The sequence below is a fragment of the Typopeltis vanoorti genome, chromosome 14 (assembly GCF_054136105.1).
Source record: "Typopeltis vanoorti isolate ZY-2024b chromosome 14, IOZ_Tvanoo_1.0, whole genome shotgun sequence".
Classification (NCBI taxonomy): Eukaryota; Metazoa; Arthropoda; class Arachnida; order Uropygi; family Thelyphonidae; genus Typopeltis; species Typopeltis vanoorti.
The window spans coordinates 30,446,868-30,472,788 of NC_143562.1; the positions used below are offsets into that span (position 1 = coordinate 30,446,868).

Consider the following 25,921-nt stretch of genomic DNA (forward strand, 5'->3'; position numbering starts at 1 on the left):
TCTCAAAATGTTCCTATATGCCTAGTGGGATTCATTTCCTACTCTGCTGTTCATGGTCTCCAACAAGGACTACTTTTTCCATTTTCTTTACATCAGCTGCTTGTTCTTATGACACTAAACATTACTCCACTTCTTCCTTAGAACCTTTTGTCCATAAGCACAAATAAGTTTCATTGTCCATTTCACCATTTTGAAGTTTGCCCACATAACTACTTGAAACTGCCTTCCAATCAAGAAGTTTATCTTCGTGTTTGGTGTTGCTATCGATACTTCTTCCGTTCCTTGATCTTATACAAGATCTTGACCCTATACTTATTATTTAGAAAGATCTCATGTGTTTTTGTTGTCTTTGTTTCAGTAAAGTCAATTATGCCGATGTGGTACTTTGCCAATTCTTACACATCTTAGTAAAGGAAACCTTCACGTTGACCTTAAGGTCAAAGCCAAAATTATTTGGCTTTGACCCTTAAGCAATTAGGAATTACCATACAATTTCCACTGTTATGCCTTTTCTATGGGTAATTCCATAAGCACTGTTCCCATATAAGCAGCTACTGCCAAGCATGTTTTTTACTCCAACTGCCTTTATTTTCTAGAACAGCCTTCCTCAATAAGTGTTCCCCAAAAACTACAACTTCCAGTTATTCATGAAGAATATCAACTGGTTCCTTCTCCTTTAACTCTTACCTACACATAGCATCAGTGTGTTATATATTCTGCAATCTCTCAGACATGAGAATGATACTGTAAAAAAAAACTGAAATTCATCTCTCTGCTTTCCCTTTCTCTTGGTCTTTAAATGGTCATAGATATCGACTTCATCCTCATTATTCCTATCATGACTCTCTATTTCATTATTTTATCTTCATCATCATCAAATTCCTGCCTTGTACCCTCAAAGGGTGTACATGATATGATAGTACTACATGAAAAATTTATATCATTACTAACTTCCTATCTACAATTTTCCTCCAAATCAGTCTGTTACCTGTCAAGACTCCAATACTATTAGATCTTATATTTCTGTCGTCTAAGGCACTTTGTACCGTATCAATCCACCATTATCATGGTCTTCCTCAGGGTTGTTTTCCTGCCAACCTGGCAGAGAATACTTGTTTCGCCAATCTTTCCTCGCCCATTCTGTTTAAATGATTTGCTCTGCTAACGCATTCCTGGATGCCGACAATGTCAAGTTCTTTCCTAATATCCTCATTTGTAATATGATATTGCCATTGATGCCATCTGTTCACGCCTCTAATCTTTCTCAGGACTCTCATATCTGCGGTCTCTAGTCTTTGGTCAAGTGTTTTACTTCTGACCCAGCTCTCAGATCCATAAGTTAAAACTGGTTTGAACACTGTCTTGTGTACAGCTAATTTAGTGTTCCGACTAATTTCTCTCTTATTCCATATGAATTTATTCAATTGACTTCCTACTATACCAGCTTTATTGATTCTGTTGTCTATTTCCATATTTAATTTACCATCTTCACTAAAAATCGTGCCTAAGTAGGTGAAATGTTTTACTTTTCCACAGGTTCTCCGTTCACAATGCAGTTGACATTTTCAACGATTCTGCCTATTTTCATTGTCTTTGTCTTTTTATTACTGACCTTATCTATTACAACAGTTATTCAATTTAGTCAAGGAATCTTGCAGACTCGTAGCGGATTTATTGATAAGTATAACATCATCCGCATAAAGCAAACAGCTGACATTAACATCTCCAATTTTGATATCATGTTTAATACCACTTTCCATCATAATGTGATCCATATAGATAATGAATAACAGAGGGGATAATGTACATCCTTGTCTTACACCAGATTTAACATTAAGCCATCTTCCTGTACTTCCTTCGATTATAACTGCTGACTTGCAACTCAAATAAAGACTAAATATTGCCCCATTGACACCATATAACTGTAGTGTATTGAATAGCTTCTCTCTTGGCACCTTATCATATGCCTTTTCCAGATCTACAAAACTCAAATAGAAATATTTGTTATATTCCCATGATTTCTCAACTATTTGTCGTAAAGTGAAGATCTGATCCTGACAGCCTCTATTTGGCCTGAATCCAGCTTTTTCTTCAGCAAACTTTTCTTCTACAATTCTTCTCAACCATTTCTCAAGTATACTTGCATTTTATTTTTTTGCTTTTCATTATTTTATCTTTTATATTTTTAAATTGACAATAATAAATTATTTAATAATTTATTATTGTCCTAAATAATCACAAAAGGTTATTACAATATTAATACTATGACAGCAAAAATTTGATAAAATGAAGTGCGGAAGGGGAAGATTATCTATCTTCTTCCTAATTAAATATGATAACGTGAAACATGTTAGAGGAACTGAGCAGCTTTTTCATTCTTTGGCTGTCAAGTGATCTCAATATTAAATGGGTTTGAAATTACAGCTTGGTAGATTTAAAAGAATTCTTTCTCTCATTATATCATTAGCAAAACGTTTCATACATACATGCATTTTACATATGAACTTTGTAACACAGAAACTCATCCTGCGTGTACACATACATGCACACATATATAAAATTTTCAAACTAAAAACCAATTGCATTATATATCATTTTCAACATAGAAATCTATCCCAGTACGACAGATACTGTAAATTGCTATACAATAATGAAACATTTATCTATGTTGGGAAGGCAATTTGCTGTTCTGATAACTTGAAGGCTCAGATAGTTGAAATACAATAACATAGTACTGTAATAGAAGTCAACTGACATCCATGGATCGGTTAATTGTAAGATTATTGTTTTGAAGGTTGAATTAAGGGTTGATTTCAAACTAGATCAGTTCCGAAACTTTACTTTTTTTAAAAAAAGTAACAGCTTATGGAATGATCTAGTTTTAAAAAACCTATACAATTAAAAAAAAAAAAAGAAAAAGAAAATATAATAAAAATAATATATTACTTTTAAATTATTCATATAATTATATATATATTCTTTATCTTCTAGTAGTATTTTAATATATGAGCAATATTTATGTTTCATGGAAAGAGAAAATATTATGAATATTTCTGAAAGCATACCTCAAGTTGAAATTTCAAGTGTGTACGAAGAGCCTCAAACAACAGGAAACTGACTCTTAAAGCAGCAGCAAATACTGTCAACCGTTCTGTACTTAACAGCTGAAAAGTGTTATTTTTATAGGTAAATGACAATAAATATTTACCCTTTTGCATAAACAATATATCTTCTTATTTTTGCATGACATTTAAGTTAATTAATTTACCTATTTAAAGAACATGCTATAAGTGATCTAAGTATGCATGGAAAGGTTAGGTGCCATTGTTTATTTATAATACAGCTCTAAGGTATAAACAACACCAAAAGAATAAAAAATACATTTATTAAATGTACCAATAATTGTCTGGTTTTCTACACAGCATCTTCAGAGCACAATTATAACTGCGACAAGCACACAGCACTAAACTAAATAAATGCAGGAAAAAAAAACGATTCAAACTGTAACTGAAATTGAATTAATGTCCATACATGGCACCTTCTATGGGAAAGATAACATACAGTTAATTTGGAGAAAGTCTTGCAGGGTCCAAAATGAGTCTCCCATATCTTTGACAAATGAATGCAACCATACTTGTTGAGGTTGGGAGAGTGCTTTGTTGATGATGATTCTGAAAATAGTCTCAAACATAACTTCTATGTAATACTGATGTTTTCCTCCATATAATCCTATGTGAAAGAACATGGTCTGCCAATCTCGACTTGCCATACAGATGATCACACATGTAATTTTTTGTGTTCTTCAAGGTGGATGTTAACTGATCTACCAGTCTGTTCAAAGCAGGATAAACTGCAGGTACTAGGAACGTTATACACTCCAGGATGTGCAAGAGGATGAAATTGATCTTTAGGAGAATGGATGAAGGTAGCCAGCTGAATGAATGAAATGTTTGAAAGTGGCATGGAGATCATATTTGTAGAGAACTTTCGCTATTTTTTCTGATATACCCTTAATATATGGGATGGGAATCCCATATACAGTCAATACACAAAAATCTTGTGTGTTGACTGCAGAAGGAATGGTGGTGCATGCAGTATTTTATCTATTTTTATACAGGCTGGAGTCACTGGCTAAAAAAAGGTGCTGAGAAGGTACCTGAGCTCAGTTTCAAGGGCTGTGTCATTTGAACAAACAGCTCTGACTCTGTAAACGTTTTGAGGATGCCATACTGTTGGGAAGAGTGGTGTTGTGATTATTTCTGTAAATACCTTCCTGTATGATTGGTTCTTTCCTTCATGGTTACATGGCGATCAGCATTCATTATTAAAAATTATGGAAAAAATTAATGTAATTTCAGCAAACCATATAGATTGTAGTGTAGCTTGTTTCTTTGTATATATGTGTGTACTCCAAGGTTGAAACATCGAGTGATTATTTTGGTTTATATTCAACTAGTTTGATACTCATACTTCACTGAAGTATTTAACTACTATAAATCCATTTTGACTCCAATCAACTTTCCTTTGATTGCAATGAACAATGCAATGCAATGTTCATTGCAATCAAAGGAATGCAATGAACAATTTAAATTTAGCACAACTACCCCCCATGTCAGGAAACACCCTATAATTATTAAAAAAAAAGGTTCCATCGAATGACATAACACCACATTCAAGTTCAATGTTGAAATTCCCTTTAATTTGATACCTCACATTATGTTTTTAGACATTTGTACATAGAATTTGAAATTTATAGACGTTTGTTATTTAAAAAAAAATCAAATTATAATACTTCTGGGTATATAACATTTTTTTTGTTTTATAAATTGTTATTTTTGTTTTTTGAATTGGTTTTGTGATATAATAGCATAGTACCCATGCTTCACAAAGATGTTCGCAAAAGTAAATGAAATCTAATAAAGAAAAAGCATATATATAGTTTGCATAAAGTGAAGCATGTTGATGCAGAAAAATGATGAAGTGAAATTCTAAATATTACATTTGATGAGAAATAAAGAGAGCTCTGTCACCTATGCCACTAACACACTGTTATATGTCCACTCACCACCTAGCGGATACATCAAGATTAAACATATTTCTTATTATTGAATGTATGAAGTAATGATACATAACTTCCAATACACATACTCATGTCTACTCACCACCTAGCGGATATGGTTGTGTAACTAACATATCAGCTAGGTGATGAAAATAACATACGTGTACTTTCATAGAGAATAAACATATTTCTTATTACTAAATATATCAAGTAATGATATGTAACTTCCAATACACATACTCACTTTTTTTTTGTTATTATAAGTACATATAGGTTGTGAACCATAATTTGTATAGAGTTAATTTGTTTGCGTTAAATTTGGCGCTGACTCCAAAAAATTTAAATTCATATATTTAAGAAAGGATTATTTTTCACTTTTTAGTGTGTTTTGTCTCCTCTCTCTCTCTCTCTTTTTTTTTCAAGTCAGTTTTACTGTTTTTTTTAGAATTTCTTAGCTTTGTTGTTTCATCTTTTAAAGTTATAGATAAGCTTACAAAAAACTGTTAGGGGACCACTGGAGAAACGTCCTCTTTCGAATAAAAAAAATACCCCGTTTTACTTTTACTCCTTTAGGGGTGAAATTTTTAAAAAAACCATTAAAACACTTTCTCAAGATTTTAAAAAGACGCCTATAAGCCAAAAATGAATGTTATAGCTCAACAAAAACAGGAGATACGAAGGGTTCTATCATTCACCCCTCAAATCTACATTTATCCCTTTAGGGACTGATTAGGGGAAAATCCTGAATTGTTTTTAAGCATCTGTATGGGTAACCTTTGTAAGCAAAAACCAAGTCGACATCTCATTGGACACCTAAGAGATATACGTGAAAATGCATTTTACCCCTTTTCACCCCATTAGGGATCGAATTTCTAAAATTCCCTTCTTAGTGGGTACTTATGTCATGGAAGGAATATACTCTCTGAATTTCATGTTTATAGGTCCAGGGGTTTGGGCTGGGCATTGATCAGTCAGGACATTTGTTTTTATATATATATAGATTGAAGTTTTACTTTAACACAGTAGTTGTTTCCATAATTTTTAATAATGAATCCTGTATGATTGGATTTTCTGTAAATGAATATGAGCTATTAGGAAGTCACGTCACTAGCGTATCTAGAAAGAGGAGACAACTGTTAACATTTTTTTTTTGGCAAAGTTTATTTTAGGATGTTGTCTGTTAAGATACACTAAAAATGTTTCCAATGTATCTGGACTATGAGGCCAAATAGCAAACCCATCATCAACATAATGCAACCAAACTATTGGAATAAGTGTGGTGGATATGTTGAGTTCTTAGTTTTAGAAATGTTTCATACAGAAGTTAGCTTGATTGGAGGGGGGGGGGGGAGACCATTGCATCCAGCTGTTTGTATATTTTTCCTTTCCATGAAAAATAACTTGAACACATGGTGGATGCAAATAATTCAATTATGTTGGGGGGGGGTTTAATGAGGTTAGGTCTTTGTCAAAAGTACATCATTAGTGAATAGGATGAATGTTTGGCTAATTTGTAGGTCTATGCTGTCTACTACTGAATGAAAGGAGATATTAGGTTTATGAATTTTGTAGTGCCTCCATATATCAGGGGATGTTTGACATGATAAGATTTAAGCTTTATGGCAATCTCTTTGGAACAAGATGCAACCTTTTTAAATAATTTATACACTATTTTTTTTCTTTTAAGATTTGGTAGGATCCCAGTCTATAATCAGATAAGTACAGGAGTCCTTAAGAAGATGAAACATTTTTCTGTTGTAAACTGCTTGGGACATAATAACAGTTGCATTTCCCTTATCTGCTTTTGTCACAATATGCTGTTTGTTCTTATATAACTTTTGAAGTTGATATTTCTTTAGGTGGAATGTTATTATTGGGAGATTAGGATTTCATCAGAATACTAGTCACATCCTAACAAATGCTATTAGCCACTGTAGGTGCAAGATTATTCATTATTTCCAAAAACTATTATCATCATTATCATCTTCCTTATACCCTCTTTTACCTTGCAGTGTCGAGGGTCCATTGATCATCGGACCTCACTCTGTTTACAGGATAAGGTGGTCAGCCTTATGCCCCGGTGTATCCTATGGCCTGTAGTGTTGAGTTCTCAAGGCCAGTTTGCCTGCTTTGTGGGATGAAAAACCAAAGAATAAACTGGGGAAAAAACCCTGCTGTCCACGCCCAAGACTGGCTAACTTGGCTATGGCTGAGGAAGATCCTTCAGCTCCTCACGTCACCGATGGGAATCGAACCTAGGACACTCCTTCCCCAGGCATATGGTTGCGAAGCGCATAGCCACTAGGCTAACCGCGCGGACCAAAAACTATCATTATTTATTTATTTATTTTCTTTTTTTGCATGATGGCAAAATTATGCCCACAACTAAGCAAATTGAATGTGTCTTCTGACACGGGCTGTGACAATAAATTCACTACTACTTGTTGTAGCTGCAGTTAGGAATTATTTAGCTGTTGAAGAGCTACAAATTTTTTCAGATGGCTGTTGTTCTTAACTTTTTCAAATCCCTTAGTAGCAGAATTTCCAGAGATGGTACAGAACAGACCACATTTCTGCTGGATTAAGGATTTCTGAAAGCTCTTCCTATGATGCAGAGATGATGCCAATGATTTTAGCTAACAAAATGTAAGTGCTACAATCTGTTCTCGAACTAGTGCTAAGATTGCCCACATTTAGCTTTTGCTGAATCTTAGACAGGCTGAGAGACTGCTTTTAGAATCACCATTAGCTATGAAGCACTCTCCCAACCTCAGCAAGTATGGTTGCATTAGTCTGTCAAAGATTTGAAACACTCATTTTGGGACCTGATAGCCCAACTTCTCCAAATTAGCTTTATGGTTATCTGGCCCATAGAGGGTGCTATGTAAGGACATTAGTTCAGTGATAAACGTGATTATCAGTTATAATTGTGCTCTGATGATGCTGTGTAGAAAAACTTTGAAATGATACCATTTTCAAAGGAAACAAAAAAAGTATGACACTGTAAATAACTTACACCTATTTTCAAAACAAAATCATGGTATCCTATCTATCTATCTATATATATATATATATATATATTTGACAAAAAATTATCTTCTTGTCTATATCCCTATTTTGCCCTGGTGTAAGCAAATCTTTTTTTTTTTCCATTTTAATCATAGTAACTTCATGACAGCACGCCACAAGCTGCCATTAGAATCGACTAAAGTGAAAAAAGCATATATGGCTTTTGTAGTGAAATTCTTAAAAATGTTTCAACCTTTACTGAGTTTTTATCAATAAGAGGATAGATCCTTGGAAATACTTGAAACTAATTCAATAGCAGAAATAATTTTTTAGTATATGAACTAGCATCTTATCATATTCTTACTACACAATGGATTTGCAATAGTTGTAGAGAGTTCACTGACCTGGGCATGCTGAGTTGAAGCTACTTCATGCATGAATATTTATTTTTATGCTAGGATAAAATATGTATGAACTCAATAATATAATTTCTTGTCAAGTATAATATAATGAAAGGCAACATACATAAAATAAATGAAAGACAACATATGAAAGGTACACACCCTCTCCAGGAAACATGTTTTCCATGTGGCAGACTTAAGTCGACTTATGGTAAGTTAACTTTTCTCAGTATACAAAATTTTGCTTTTACCAGAGCAAAATATATAAAAATATAACTTCTGGTACTGTTTTGGGTTAGCAAAGCTATTTTATCAGAATCCCTAATCCAGCATCATATTTTTAAATGTTCAAAATTAGGATATAAAGATAGCTCTAGTTCTGGGCTTTTTGCAGTTGGTTATCAGGGAAACATTTAATTAGAAAAATAGGATTATGTTCTGAGAAAAGAAGAGGTTTTTGAAAGATAATGTCTTGGAAATAACGATGTAAGAGTCATTTAAGGATAATAGCTAGAGAGAATAGAGATCTCCAAGTAGCTTCTAAGAAATGTAGAGAACCAACTGATGCTTCCCAGACAATCTCATATCTCCCAATTTCACATAATTCCCATATTACGTATACTCGAAACTGAATAAATGAGGATAAGCTAGCAATATGGGAATTAGCTAACAAAAACTGCATTCTCTATTGTCTGAAGCTATACAAGCAATATGCAACATAATCAGATGCCATGACAACTGAGTGTATCAGAATTCACCTGGTTACACAAGTAGCTTTGCCAGAGAGTACTACAACATCAACAACCTCAAATTCATTAGAATTAAAGAAAGCAGGGGAATTATTGAAACAACACGTTAACATAATTACAGAGACAAAGATAACAAAAATGATGAGATACTTCTAAATAACTACATGAAGTTATATTCAGACAATAGTGATCAGATAAAAGGAGTAATTAAAACTAAATATGAAGACAAATTTTTAAAATGATAGAAAATTTCAAGTTTATCCAATATTAATTAAGTAATATTGGATAAATTTCAGAGTGGAAAACTGAACGATGACATTATTTATGCCTACAGTCCTAGAGGAATTTCTAATAGGAAAGAAAGAGAAATTATCAAGTCATCAGAAAGGACATATAACAAAAAAAAAAATAAATATAATAATGCTGGTTCTTGTTCAAGAACTAAATGGCAGTCTGAAACAATCTAAGACCCACAGAAACATTTGGGGAAAAATTGATGAAAAAGGAAGCTAATAATCACATTTCTATTTGGCTATGGTCTAGTCATTACTGACAATTCTATCTTTATGCTGGAATGTGGTGTTACCGAAGCCTAACACTATATTCCATCTATAAGCTGAAATGTGGATAGCCATTACTAACATAGTTTCTAGCTGTTTAAATTCACATGAAGAAAACATATGAGAAAAAAAAAAAAAAAAAAAAAAAAAATTCATAATGTTACTGTTGATAGTGATATCTTCATAATGATTGAAGATATAAAAGTATACAGGCAATAGGAAGTGCTCGCCATTTAGTTTTGAGCAGGATAAAAATGAGCATCACACTGAAAAGAAAAATATGTACAAAGGTTTTAAAAGGAATCCAAGTTCAACAGCATTCAGATGTGAACTGTAGAATTCAAATATATAAATATCACTGGAGAAAGAGTCAAAGATAAAGAGAAATGGTTTTTGAAAATATAAAAACCAAACCTTAGAGACCCATTGGCAATGTTAACTGATTCGGAAAGAGAAGCAGGTGCCGAAGTTATGCACAAGAACAGAAATCATGAACTCCAGAGATTACAGTGACAGTTCTAGAAAATAAGAATTCATACTGAAAGTCATCATCAAATTCTTGACATGTACCCTCAAGGGATGTACAGGATATGATAGTACTACATGAAAAATTTACATCATTACCAACATCCTATCTACAATTTTCCTCCAAATCAATCTGTTACCTGTCAAGACTCCAACTTTGTCAGATCTTATATTTCTACCTTCTAAGGCACTTTTTACCATGTATCAACCCACCTATATCTTGGTCTTCCTCTGGGTCTTTTTCCTGCCAACCTGGCAGAAAACACTTCTTTTGCTAATCTTTCCTCTCCCATTCTGTTTAAGTGACCACACCACCTGAGATTAGGCTCTGCTAACACATTAATAGATGCAACAATGTCAAGTTCTTTCCTAATATCCTCATTTTTAATATGATATTGCCATTGATGCCATCTGTTCATGCCCCTAATCTTTCTCAGGACTCTCATAACTGCAGTCTCCAGTCTTTGGTCAAATGTTTTACTTCAAACCCAGGTCTCAGATCCATAAGTTAAAATTGGTTTGAACACTGTCTTGTATACAGCTAATTTAGTGTTTTGACTAATTTCTTTCTTATTCCATACAAATTTAATCGGTTGACTTCCTACCATACCAGCTTTGTTGATTCTGTTGTCTATTTCCATATTTAATTTACCATCTTCACCAAAAATCATGCCTAAGTGGCTGAAATGTTTTACTTGTTCTATAGGTTCTCCATTCACCGTGCAGTTGACATTTTCAACGATTCTGCCTATTTTCATTGTCTTTGTCTTGTTATTGCTGACCTTCCTACCATATCTATTACAACAGTCATTCAATTTAGTCAAGGAATCTTGCAGACTTGTAGCACATTTATTTAGAAGTATAACATCACCCACATAAAGCAAACAGCTGACATTAACATCTCCAATTTTGATATCAGGTTTAACACCACTTTCCTTTATAATGTGATCCATATAGATAATGAATAACAGAGGGGATAATGTACATCCTTGTCTGACACCAGATTTAACATTAAACCATCTTACTGCACATCCTTCAATTCTAACTGCTAACTTACAACTCAAATAAAGACTAAGTATTACTTAATATAATGCCCCACTGACACCATACAACTGTAGTGTTTTGAATAGGTTCTCTGTTGGCACCTTGTCATATGCTTTTCCAGACCTACAAAACTTAAATACAGATCATCTTTGTTTATATTCCCATGACTTCTCAACAACTTGTCGTAAAGTGAAAATCTGATCCTGACAGCCTTTATTTGGCCAATCCAGCTTGTTCTTCCACAATCCTTCTCAACTGTTTCTTAAGTATACTGGCATAAATCTTACCAGAACAACTCAGTAGGGAATACCTATGTAATTCTCACATTTAGTTTTATTTCCCTTTTTATATATGGGTACTATGAGAGCTCAACTCCAATTCTGGAATTCGTCCCTCTGTCAAGGCCTTCTGAACTATGCAGTGCAACCACTGTAAGACTTTTATACCTATATAAGACTTTCATCTCTGCTTTGCAATGAAAAGCATGGCTTTACTAAGGGAAGGTTATGTTTTAGCAACTTGCTCACATTCTATAATAATGTTATCATTGAACTAGACAAGCAGAATGGATACACCATGATACTTTTGGATTTTGCTAAGGCTTTTGAGAGAATACAGCATGGAAGACTATTGCATAAATTAAAGAATATGGGTTTGGATTATAAAATATTAGCATGGATAAGAGGATGGCTGACTGACAGATATTAAAAAGTCATATATGGGAGGGAGGTGAATCTGCAAGATTTAAGGTAAGTGGTATACCACAAGGATCTGTGCTTGTTCACTGTTGTTCGATCTATACATTAATGACAATGGGTAGGATTTGACAGGTGATATACAGCTATTTGCTGATGATGCAAAGATAGGTGGAGTAATTCAGGAATGCTGCTGATATGCAGTATGTGCAGAATGATTTGAATAGGCTGGCATGGGAAAATGGATGCCAGTTCAATGTCAGTAAATGTAAAGTTATGGACTTTGGCATGATCAGATATGCAATGTCATATTATATTGATAATACAGTTGTTAGTAGAGGAGTGTTAGTAAATAGGAAGTTGAAGTTAAGGGGCCATGTAGAAAAGACTGCAAATACAAATCAAAATATAATTGCAGTGCAGAAATGAACTTTTGTGTGTAAAGATACGGATGGTGTCATTTTGCCTCTTTATGAGACACTGATAAGACATCACTTATGCTATTATGCACAGGTCTGGTTTCTGTTGTGATTCTGATACAGTGGAGAGAGTGCAAAGGAGTGTTAAAAATAATATCAGGATTGTGGAATACTGTTTATGAAGACAGATTGAGAATTTGTAAACTGCAAACACTAGCAAACAGGAAAAAGAGGGGTAATATGATTGACACTCGCAAACTAAGATTTCAGTTGATGGAATTTTTTATTTTATGGAGGGTGGGGAAAGAACAAGAAGGCATCCTTGGAAACTGAGAATGAATGCTGTTAAGAAGGGGATAAGGTCTAGATTTTTCTCTCAGAGAGTGGCATGATTGCAATGGATTGCCACTGGATGTTGTGTTGCAAGTAGTGTGAATGAATTCAAGTACAGGTATGATAGCTGGTGTGAATAATATGGCCTCCCTCGATGAGTTCCTGATTCCCTAGAGTTATCTCTTAATAATAATAATATCAAAACAAGTTATTTAAAAAACAATTTTAACTTATGGATCTGAGAGCTGGCTCAGAAGTAAAACACTTGACCAAAGACTAGAGACCGCAGATATGAGAGTCCTGAAAAAGAATTGAGGCATGAACAGATGGCATCAATGGCAATATCATATTAAAAATGAGGATATTAGGAAAGAACTTGACATTGTCAGCATCCAGGAATGCGTTAGCAGAGCTAATCTCAGGTGGTATGGTCACTTAAATAGAATGGGAGAGGAAAGATTAGCAAAACAAGTGTTCTCTGCCAGGTTGGCAGGAAAACAACCCAGAGGAAGACCAAGATATAGGTGGATTGATACGGTACAAAGTGCCTTAGACGATAGAAATATAAGATCTGATAATGTTGGAGTCTTGACAAGTAACAGACTGATTTGGAGGAAAATTGTAGATAGGAAGTTAGTAATGATGTAATTTTTTCATGTAGTACTGTCATATCCTGTACATCCCTTGAGGGTACATGGCAGGAATTTGATGATGATGATGATGAAAGTTGGAGTATACTTCCAAATAGTTAGTCATAATATTTACACTTTGAAAATTATCACTTCCATGACTCTTTTTACCAACAATATGCATTCTTATCATATGGATAAAAGTGAAATTGAAAAAGTGATTATGTTTACTGAGGCAGAATTTTCAACCTAGTATCTAAAACATCTTCCATGCAACCATAATGTCAAAATAACTATAGTGGAAGTGAATGTTTGTTTAAATTTAAAAATAACAAGATACATGAAATGATATATAATGTTATTCATGACATGAGCAACATTACAGGCAGTGAGCTGTAGTTAGAGTTCAATTGGTTGTTAACAGATTAAAAAACAAAATTAAGAGTCGTCATCCAGTAGCATCCTCTAGCAAGAGGGTTGCAGCAGATGAGCAGCTCTTCTCCATTTTTCTCTGTCTGTTGCCTCCGTCATTCTTAAACCAGTCCATTCCACAATGTCATTGAACCACTCTCTAGTTCTTCCACGTCTTCTCTTCCCTTCAACTTGCTTGTAATATAGTTCTTGTCAGGTGTCCCAAAGAACCTCTCAGAAGATGTCCTGCAAATATGGTCTTTCTTTGCATAATATTCTTGAGCAGTGTTCTTTCCATCCCAACTCTTCTTAAAACTTCTTGATTTGATATTCTCGCTGTATAGCTAATCTTTTGCATCTTTCTATAACACCACATTTCCATATCTCTCTTTCTGAGTGTCTATGACTCACTTCTATAACTTGCAATACTCCAAACTGTTGCTTTAACTATTCCAATTCTAACACCTATTTTAATATTCTTGTTTATTAAAATTCTCTTCATTTCCATAAATACCGATTTAGCTTTGCCTATTCTATTTCTAATGTCCAACTCTGAAGTTCCTTTCTCTGAGATCCAGCTACCTAAATACTGAAATCTATCCACGTCTTCTAAAATCTTGACTCCACATCTTATCTTTACATTATCTCCTATTTTTCTGCCCATTATCATTATCTTGGTCTTCTTTGTGTTAATTCTTAGTCCGTACTCTTTACAAGAGTTTTCATTTCTTTGAACAATTTGTTGTAATCCATTTTCACTTTCTGTCATCACTACTACATTATCTGCATATCTTAAGTTATTAATGATTCTTCCATTTATTTTTATTCCTTCTTCTACATCCTGTACCTCTCTAAGCATCTGTTCACTATAAAGGTTAAACAATAACGGTGATAACTTGCATCCTTGTCTAACTCCTCTCTCCACTGGGAATTCTCCTGTTTCCTCTCCATTTACACATACTGATGCTGTTTGTGACCAATATAATCTCTTTAAAATTTCCAAGTCATAAGAGTCAATATCAATATATTCTAGAATGTCAAAAAGCCTTTTATGTTTTACTGTATCAAATGCCTTTTCAAAATCTAGAAATCCCCAAAACAACTTTCCACCATGGTTTAGCGTTTTCTCCCCAATAATTCTTAGACAAGTTATAGCCTCTCCAGTTCCTCTGTTGGTTCAGAATCCAAACTGTTCCTCATTCATTTCTTTTTCTATTTTATTCTTAATTCTCTCTAAAATTATTTGTGCCAGAATTTTTGCTGTATGAGTTATAAGACTTATCGTTCTAAAATTGTTACAGTCTAAAAATCCCGTCTTTTTTGGAATGGGGATAAAAATTGATCTTCTAAACTCCTCTGGTAATTCTTGTCCCTCATAAATTCCATTAATAATTTGCCATAACACTTCCATACCTTTTTCACCTATATTCCTTATAAGTTCTATCTGTATGCCATTTATTCCAGGGGATTTTCCTTCTTTCATCTTTTGAATTGATAGATTCAATTCCTCCCTCATGATGTACAACCTCTGCCCACCATGCTCTTTCATTTGATTTTCTCCTCTTTCTCTGTCTTCATAAAATTTACTTACATATTCTTCCCATCTCTGTAATATCTTCTCTTTTTCTATCAGAATTTCACCTCTTTCATTCTTGACTGCTCCAGTCCTTTGCATCTAAAAACATCATATTAATGTTTTTATAAACACCTTTTATGTCATTTCTTTCTGCCTTTGCTGTTGCATCTTTACTTATTTCATCTAACCACTCTTCCTTTTTCCTTCTTATCTCTCTTTGTATCTCCATACTCCAGTCTTTATACTGCTCTTTTTTTCTCCTCTGTTTTACTATTACCTAACTTTCTTCTTTGTGTTATTTTCCTCAAAATATTGTCCATCATCCATGATTTCTTTCGTCTCTTTCCTCTTCTTTTTTGGCTAAATGCAATTCTGTAGCAGTAATTATGCTTTCCTTCAGAATCTTCCATTTTTCACTTACATCGTCACTTTCTTGTATATTTCTCTCATTCATTCTTCCTCTACTTTCTTTGCAAATTCATTCGCCGTACTTGGTATCTTCAGCCGCTCCATTTTCCATGATTTGTTCCATTTCCCTGCAGTTACCTCATCTTAGTTGTCAACAATATATGATCTATATCACAATCTGCTCCTGGATATGTTGTCATATCTTTTATAATGTTTCTATATCTTTTGTTTATCAAAACATAATCTATCTTCTACTATTTATATTCTCCCCTGGGGCTATCCATGTATACAATCTTCTTGGATGTTTCTTAAACCAAGTGTTCATAATTGCTAAATCATGTTTTCTACAGAAATCCAACAGCATATCTCCTCTTTCATTTCTCACTCCCAATCCAAATAGCCCAACAATATCTTCCTCCCTTCCTCTTCCGATTTTTGCATTCATATCGGCCTGTATTATAATTATATCTTTTGTTTCTTTACATTTCAAACCCTGTTCTATATTGCCATAAACTCTCTCTACCTTCTCATCCTCATAATCACAAGTAGGTAAATATATCTGAATAAGTAGAATATTTCTTGGTTTTGCTTTCATCTTTACCACCAAAACTTTGTCTGAGATTTGCCAGTAGCCTTCCACACATCCTGCCATTCGTTTATTCAATATTATACCAACACCTGCTTGATGTTGCTCTTCCCCTCCTGAGTAAATTATTCAAATTCCATCCTCTGTTCTAAAATCTCTTTTTCCTTTCCATCTCACCTCAGCCATTCGCAGAACATCTATTTTCAATCTTAGCATCTCCATCTCTACAATCTCCAATCTTCCAGTTTGAAGTTAAGGTATTCACATTCCAAGATCCAATGTGAAAATTACTTTTAGCCCCTTTTCCACAAGAACATATTCCATTTTCCTCTTCTCCGCCTCCTGCAGGCTTTAGTAAAGATGATTCATATGACTGACATGCAGACTGGTCAATATCCATACTGGAACAAGTGACCTCCCTGATAGCCAATTGCACAGCTCCGCACCCAGGAGTCCCATACTGAACTGAATCGCTTGTCATTTTGATCCTTGCTGCTCATCTAAACTAGGGAAAAGTAGAAGCATAGTAGTTTCCTGTGCCTTCTATGCATGAAGAAATGAAAAAAGTAGAAACATAGAAAGATTCACCCCTAGCCCTCGAGTACTTTAATAGCATTGGGGAAGGAACAAGAAAGAAGAAAAGGAAAGAAAAAAATAAGAGTAGGGACCATCCTATAGATAATATAACAGATGTGTATTACATGAAATAAGGTATGGTCCAGCATCAGGTACCTCAGGTTCGCCACTCCCGTACTCACTAAAGTGAGCCCTTGAGGTACGATTGTGAACATACTCTTAATTTTGTTAAAAAACAAAATTAAGAGTATGTTCAGTTAATATAATCACTTTCCAAAACTAGAGAAAATCATTCCCATTTAAAGTCAGTTTGCGGAAAAAAGTTTACTAGCTCTTTGTAATGTCTTTCCATTTAGGGCTTTGGTGGAGCCTTGAAGTAAGGTTGTAAAACTTATCACACATTTAATATCTGTTGGTGGAATAGAAAGTTCCATATTTGTTCTTCCACCAAATATGGAAAGACATTACAAAGAGAGAGATAGAAAACTTTGTTCCGCAAACTGACTTTAAATGGGAATGATTGTCTCAGATTTTCTCCAGTTTTGGAAAGTGAGATTCAAACTCATAACCAGCATGCTAGCTCCACCCAGACCTCAATTGATGCTAATTCTAATGAACAGTTATTCGTATATCTGCAACCTACTATTTAAAATATAACTTACATCTCAAAATACTTAAATAGGTAAGTAGATGAAAAAGCATAAGCATTATACAATTCTCTATCAACTACAGCAAACTAGTCCTGTGTCTCTATCAACTAGAGACACAGGACTAGTTCATTATAGCAACAGTCTGATGCAGTAAATCTCCTTTAGAATAGCATTGTGCCTATGATAAGACTTTCAGCAATTTGTTTGTGAGTTTATTATAATGGTATCAGCTATACAATGAGTGTTGCCTATTAAAGTTTTATATATTCAATTATATTAACACTGATGTAACAATATTATAACAACATTTCTTATGAGCTATAAGCTTTTCACATATTTACTTCACTTACACAGAACAGATTACGACAGGTTTCATCCTTGATTAAAGCTAAAAGTGAAGTAAAATTTCCCAAATTGTCGGCTCCAGCTTCCAAAGCTACTGTCAGTAAACTAAGTCCAATGTGGATCATAACTTCAGTATTATTTCTGTCTAATGGATTAACAAGGGATACTAAGAATCTAAACAGCTCTCGAACACATGGTAGACCATAAGGAACTAATGGTCCAGATCCTGAAACACCAAGATGATCTAATTACTACTTTGCATAATATTAGTAGATAATTCATGAAAATAATTATTTATTTCACCTATTTGCTTATTTTATGCTTCATACATTTATATACTACTACTAATGAAAATATAAAAATGTTTATATTTTCATTAGTAGTTAACTAATATTTTCATAATAATTAACTCATTTGCTTTTTCTTTAGAAAATACTGCTATTGATTATAGAAACAACAAGCTGCATAAGGCTTAATTATTTTCTATGGCTTAGAAAAAAGAGAGAGAGAAGTAGACACAAAAAATGGCCAAGTAACTAAATAAGGTAAATGAGTAGAAATACTCATGTGTTGGTGGTACATGACAGTTTATTTAACAGTATCAATTCACAAGTAGAAGTCTTAAGATCAAATTAATGTTTTCTCTCTCTCTCTCTCTCTCTTTGTCGAACAACAGATGACACCAATTAGAACTTTAGTTCCTTTACAATTGTCCGTTACAATTTTAGTCCCACAGTTAAACCAAATTACTGCTCTTTCATGTACTGTGACAAACTGTGTTTGTGCTCTGAAGATGCTGGATATAATACCAGCAAAATATTAGCAAATAAGTTAAATAAATAATTATTTTCTTATATTCTGTGTTGTGAATTAATACCGTTAAATAAGCTGCTTCGTACTGCCAACACATAAGCCTTTCTACCTGTTTAAGAATTCTTCATGGAGTTATATTGTATTCAAGACATTTCAATTCATTAAGTGGAAGTTAAAACTGACATGGCAGCTAAAAAGTTTAGCCTTCTTAAAGAGGTGCAAGAGAGGTAGTTAGAACTACTGTGTGAATATATTTGTACTCATGTGGAGCTGTCAAAAATAAATGTAGCTATCAATGCTCTACATGACGAACTGTGTGATATTTTAAACCTGGAACTATGGACTATCCTTGTCAATATCTCCAATGCAATGGCAGATAAAGAATTCAATGAAGACAAAAGCCAGCACCAGAAAGAATTCAAAATTCTCAAACATCATAGTGCTATGGAATGCCTGTAATTACAATAAGATCGCATCATTGTGAATTTATCATTGGAAGCCCTAATAAATGAAGCTGTCATGTATTAAGTCACAGACATAACCTTGCTGTTACACTCAGGCAAGTTCCAAAAGTGAAAATTATGGTAAATTTAGTTTAATCCTTTATCCAAGCGTGTGCAAACAAAATTTGCACCTGAAAGTATCTTCAGGACTGGGGTAAAGTGGTACAACATCTGGCAACTCCTTGCAAAGGTGGAGCAAACTACCAACACTCCTATCTCAGTATCTCCCATAATGCAAAACACATCTCCTTGTGAATATGTATAATGTTATGCCTTTATTGAGAAAGGTCGAAACTAGTCTGGGTAGTGGCCCTTCCCTTAATGCATAACATTATACATATTCACAAGGAGATGTGTTTTGCATTATGGGAGATACTGAGATAGGAGTGTTGGTAGTTTGCTCCACCTTTGCAAGGAGTTGCCAGATGTTGTACCACTTTACCCAAGTCCTGAAGATACTTTCAGGCACAAACTTTGTTTGCACACACTTGGATAAAGTATTAAACTGTGAAAAATAAACTTTGAAAATTATGGCTTCCACTGAATAGGAAATATATAACCTGCCTCCAGTTATAACCAATAACTGGAACAATTTGAAAAAAAAAAAGAAAAAAAAAAAATCAGTGCTTTAAAAGCGCTATACAGTAATAACAATATTGTTATTATTGTAACAATATTAACTAAAGAAGACAAAAGTAATGGGGTGCTTAAAGGTCAAAGCTGTATAACTTAGAGGAGACCTCCACATAGCCTTTAAAGGAATGTGGAGAACCGACCAGGGCTTCTGACCTAATGTCCAATCCTCACCTTCTCGTGGTGCACCCTGTTGGGTATCTACTTTGATACTGAACGAATGAGGATGGGCTGGCAATTTGGGATTTAGCCGACCAAATTATATTCTTATTGGTTAAATCAAAATAAAAAATGATGGTACAACATGACAAAATTTCATGCCGGCTGGGGCGTCGCCCGGTTAAACAAGGCCCCCGTTGTTTTCGCCAGGGAACCAGGGCGAACAGCGAAAAGTCAGCTACTGGAACAAATCTGAAAACAAACCCCAACTCAACATCACCAGAGTTAAAGATCGGTACTATCAACGTAAGAAGCCTAAATGGCAAAGAAATGGAGCTAGCTGAGGAATTAGATAAGTACCAGATCAATATAATAGGGGTGACTGAAACAAAAAAGACCAAAACTGGTGAGATCTTTCTGAGCAATAAATACAAAATGTTATATTCAGGCAATGACAATCAAGGAAAAAAAGGCGTAGCCATAGTATTCAACACAAAATACGAGGCTAATCTTCTTGAATGGCAGGCAGTCTCAAGTAGAGTAATGTGGGCAAATATGAGAATGGGGAACTGGACAATGAGACTTATTTGTGCCTATGGTCCCACAGAAGGTTCCACTAAGGTAGAAGTGGAGGAATTTTTTGAGGCTTTAGAAAAAGCAACTGACACAATGAAAAATGAAAAGTTGGTCCTTGTTGGGGATCTAAATAGCAGAGTAGGAAATGATTGTGAGACATACAAAAATATTTTGGGAAAATTTGGAGAAAAGAGCAAAGCTAATAATAATGGCAAATATCTGTTGGATTTCTGCTCAGGACATGGACTGGTTATTACTAACACTATGTTCCAACATAAAAATGTGCACAAATTCACATGGAGAGAAGAGGCTAGGAATAAGAAAAGTCTCACTGACTATGTTATTGTTGATAGTGATGTTTTCTCCCTGCTGCAGGACACCAGAGTGTACAGAGGATTTGAAATTGGAAGTGATCACTATTTAGTCTTGAGCAGGATAAAATTGAATTTCATATTGAAAAGAATAACATGTAAGAAAGTTTTAAAGCGAATAAAAGTTGAGCAGCTCTCAGATGTGAACTGTAGACTAAAATACAGAAAGATTATTGAAAATAAAATAAAAGAGTTTGAGAACAGGAATCAAACCTTGGAGATCAAATCTTGCAGAGTGGCAAACTCTGAAGAAAATATTGATTGATTCTGCCAGAGAGGCATGTGGTGAGGTTGTGTGCAAGGATAAAAAAATCAGAACTCCCTGGTGGACACAGGAAGTTAAAGAGGCAGTGAAGGAAAAGAAGAAAGCAAATCAAAAGTTCCTGGCAAATAAGTCAGCTTTTACTCTTACAGAATACAGAGACAAATGTAAGAAAGCTAAACAGTGTGTAAAACTAGCTAAACAAAAGTCATAGGAGGACTTGGGGAAGAATATAGAAAATAAATATCAAGAAGGTGGCAAAATATTCTGGAGGTTGTTGAAGAAGCTTAGGAATGGAGGAAAGAGTGCTGTAAAAGGATTTAGAGATGATAAAGGCAAAATGAAAATGGGAGAAAAAGATATCCTTGAAGTATGGAGTAATTACTTTGAAAAACTGCTAAATCAAACAAGCAGTGATGACAGCATAGTGATAAAAAACACTGACCAGGCATGCAGTCAGGAATGCATATCCATACCTGAAGTAGAAAAAGCCATCAATGGCTTGAAATGTGGAAAGGCAGCAGGAGTAGATGATATTCGACCAGAAATGCTGAAGTATGGTGGTATAAAAGTCTTACAGTGGCTGCACTGCATAGTTCAGAAAGCCTGGACAGAGGGACGAATTCCCGATGATTGGAGTAGAGCTCTCATAGAACCCATATATAAAAAGGGAAATAAAACTGAATGTGAGAATTACAGAGGTATTTCCCTACTGAGTGTTCCTGGCAAGATCTATGCAAGTATACTTGAGAAACAGTTGAGAAGAATTGTGGAAGAAAAGCTTGGTGAAGAACAAGCTGGATTGCCAAATAGAGGCTGTCAGGATCAGATCTTCACTTTACGACAATTAGTCGAGAAAGCATGGGAATATAACAAAGATCTGTATTTAAGTTTTGTCGATTTGGAAAAGGCATATGACAAGGTGCAAAGAGAGAAGCTATTCAATACACTGCAGTTATATGGTGTCAATGGGGCATTATATCAAGCAATACTTAGTCTTCTGAGTTGTAAGTCAGCAGTTAGAATTGAAGGAAGTACAGGAGATGGTTTAATGTTGAATCTGGTGTGAGACAAGGATGTACATTATCCCCTCTGTTATTCATTATCTATATGGATCACATTATGAAGGAAAGTGGTATTAAACCTGATATCAAAATGTGAGATGTTAATGTCAGCTCTTTGCTTTATGCGGATGATGTTATACTCCTAAATAAAACTGCTACAAGTCTGCAAGATTCCCTGTCTAAATTGAATAGCTGTTGTAATAGATAGAATAGATATTGCTATAAATATAAACAATGAAAATAGGCAGAATCATTGAAAATGTCAACTGTGTTGTGAATGGAGAACCTGTGGAACAAGTAAAACATTTCAGCTACTTAGGCACAATTTTTACTGAAGATGGTAAATTAAATATAGAAATAGACAACAGAATCAGCAAAGCTGGTATGGTCGGAAGTCAAGTGAATAAATTCATATGGAATAAGAGAGAAATTAGTCGGAACACTAAATTAGCTGTATACAAGACAGTGTTCAAATCAGTTTTAACTTATGGATCTGAGAATTGGGTCAGAAGTAAAACACTTGACCAAAGACTAGAGACCGCAGATATGAGAGTCCTGAGAAAGATTAGAGGCGTGAACAGATGGCATCAATGGCAATATCATATTACAAATGAGGATATTAGGAAAGAACTTGACATTGTCAGCATCCAGAAATGCATTAGCAGAGCTAATCTCAGGTGGTATGGTCACTTAAATAGAATGGGAGAGGAAAGATTAGCAAAACAAGTGTTCTCTGCCAGGTTGGCAGGAAAACGACCCAGAGGAAGACCAAGATATAAGTGGATTGATACGGTACAAAGTGCCTTAGACGATAGAAATATAAGATCTGATAATGTTGGAGTCTTGACAAGTAACAGACTGATTTGGAGGAAAATTGTAGATAGGAAGTTAGTAATGATGTAATTTTTTCATGTAGTACTGTTATATCCTGTACACCCCTTGAGGGTACATGGCAGGAATTTGATGATGATGATGACAAAAGTAATGCACATGTGGTTATGAATCCAGCTGGATATGAAAGCAAAATGCTTTCGTATTCAGCTCATGTAAGGATAAAACTGCAGATTTGAGAGATAGCAGCATAATTAGCAAAAGTCATCTAAATCCTCCTCTCACCCACATTGTCTGCTGGAGTTCGTCTAGATCACTTTCAGTAACACATCATAAAAGAAATATGAAGTTGTACACTTCATGGCTAAATTTTCAATATTTTATAAAGAAATTTTCTTCTAGCAATTCTTATCTCCATAACTAATGTTTCCACCTTTCACAAAGAAGTAAACAAAGCTCTCTGTTGTTCTTTAAGGAAAAAATGCTATAAAGAAAGGAATGTTTTTTTTTGTTCAGAGTCTCCTTCTCTCTTATCTTATAACATACTAGTGTTAAAAGCAATTTTTTTTTAATGATGTAATAGGTGGCCAATTACTAAATAGCAATATACTAGACCATTGAACAAAAATTACTATTAGATGTTGTTGTTGTGCTGTTCAGATTAAGTAAAAATACACGCATCTGAAATACACATTAATGAAACTTTCAAGACTGATCATGACATCTCCTGCTAGGAAATTCAGTTCACTATTAGTGAATGTTTAAAGTTTTTGAATTTTTGCTGTTCACAGCAGTAAGGGTGTACAATTCTATGAGACTTCAGCCAAGACTTTAGTTCATTATAGTGAGTCATTTCATTATAGCACCATTTGCTATAGTATGTGTATATTGTATACTGAAAATGATGGAACAGTGTTCTTATTTTAACTCCAAATTATTTGCATTTAATATTATTACTACATACACAAAAATGCTCTGAAAAATGGATGCCTACTCAGAGGCCTGTAATGGAGTGGCTTGGGAAAAAAAAAAAGTACAACGTTCCATGAAGAAGTTTCCTGAAGTTTAGTTTCATGTTGCTCCTGAATAAAAACAATACTGGAAATAGCAAAGTTTATTGGGTGTTGGAGCTATCTTGGCTCTCCAACCAAAGGCAAAATTACATCTTATACAAAATTGTAATTATATAAAAGGATAGTTAAAAAGATATACCTGGTTGTGTAATATTGTAGCCAAACTTGATGAGCAGAAAAGTAGAAAAAGAGAAGGGTGCTGAGAATGAAGCTGAATTATGTGAACTTGAATATGTAATTTAATAGCTAAATATGAACATGAATATAATCGTTGAACAAAGAGCATGATGAGTGGAATGGACTAGAGATTTTGAATTAAAATTATGAAAACTAATAAGTTGGAAAGCTAAAAATTAAAGAACAAAATTTAGTCAAGTATAAAGAGAGTTTTGCATTGCCCATCATTCTAACGACGTTTTCCCAAAAGGCCAGCATACCATCATGCTGCTGATCTTGTATATACTTTATAGGGTTCTTTTTTGTTGTTGTTGTTCTTTAATTTTTAGTTTTCATAATTTTAATTCAAAATCTCTAGTCCATTCCATTCATTATCTATTAATTGTTTTTCTCTTATATTCATGCTTCGTTTTTTGGCTACTGAACATAAGTGCTTAAGTTTGCATAATTCAACTTCACTCTTAACATCTTTCTTTACATGTTTCAGCTCATCAAGTTTGGCTTCAAAATTACATAACCAGGTATGTCTTTTTTACATTACCTTTTATACAATTAAAATTTTTTATTAGATGTAATTTTGCCTTTAACTGGAGAGTGGGGGGGAGGGGTAGCATTATCATCATCATCCAATAAGCTTTGCTATTTCTATTATTATACAATGTTTCCTCTCTAGAGCAGGAGAATCAATTACTTAAAATTATCACGTCTATGATACACTAAATGTTTCATAGGTTTACCACCTTTCATGGGTGGAATTCAGATGGAAAAAAAATAATAACAATAATAACTATGCAGCTCTCATTAATACTTTTAGAATGCAATGACAATTGGATCTCAGTTAACTACAACAATGGATAGTGGATTTGTGCTAAGCTATGACTTGTTTGTTATGTATTTACCAAAACAATAAATTACATGATAACCGCAGTAATTAACCTTGAGTTTTAACAGTAATTGAGGTTTTATATATTTGATTCTTTCACTAATTCTTTTCTGTTCACTTATTCACTTAACTCTTGACTTAACTGTTCACTAATTCTTTTTTCCACGGAATGGCCTATCTGCCTAAATTATTCAAATTACATTCATAAGATGTTGAAAGTTTATTTTTCGCTTGGTTAGACTATAATAAATTTAGTTTAATCCTTTATCCAAGTGTGAGCAAACTAAGTTTGCGCCTGAAAATATCTTCAGGACTGGGGTAAGGTAGTACAACCTCGGGCAACTCGTAGCAAAGGTGGATCAAGCTAACACATTCCTATCCCATAATCTCCCATAATGCAAAACACATCTCCTTGCAGATATGTATAATGTTATGCATTAAGGGAACACTACCCAGACTAGTTTCGACCTTTATTGAGATCTCTTCAGTGGGAGTCAGGCCCAGAAGTGGAGATACCAGGCAGAAGCAATGGCGAAGGTCATCTTTACCTATAGGAGTTGCCAAAAGGTGTGCCACCTTTTTTATTAAATTACTCTGGATT

At 34.2% G+C, this 25,921-nt stretch overlaps 1 protein-coding gene across 1 annotated transcript in view; it reads right to left on the minus strand.

Moving 5' to 3' along the window:
- The window catches only part of garz (Sec7 domain-containing protein garz), a 405,451-nt gene that overhangs the window by 307,175 nt on the left and 72,355 nt on the right, over positions 1 to 25,921 (minus strand). The window contains exons 9-10 of the mRNA XM_090404320.1: positions 17,981 to 18,201; positions 3,066 to 3,164 (exon numbers count right to left, since the gene is read on the minus strand). Coding sequence (XP_090260446.1) covers positions 3,066 to 3,164; positions 17,981 to 18,201 — 320 coding nt within the window. The remainder of the gene's footprint in view (positions 1 to 3,065; positions 3,165 to 17,980; positions 18,202 to 25,921) is intronic.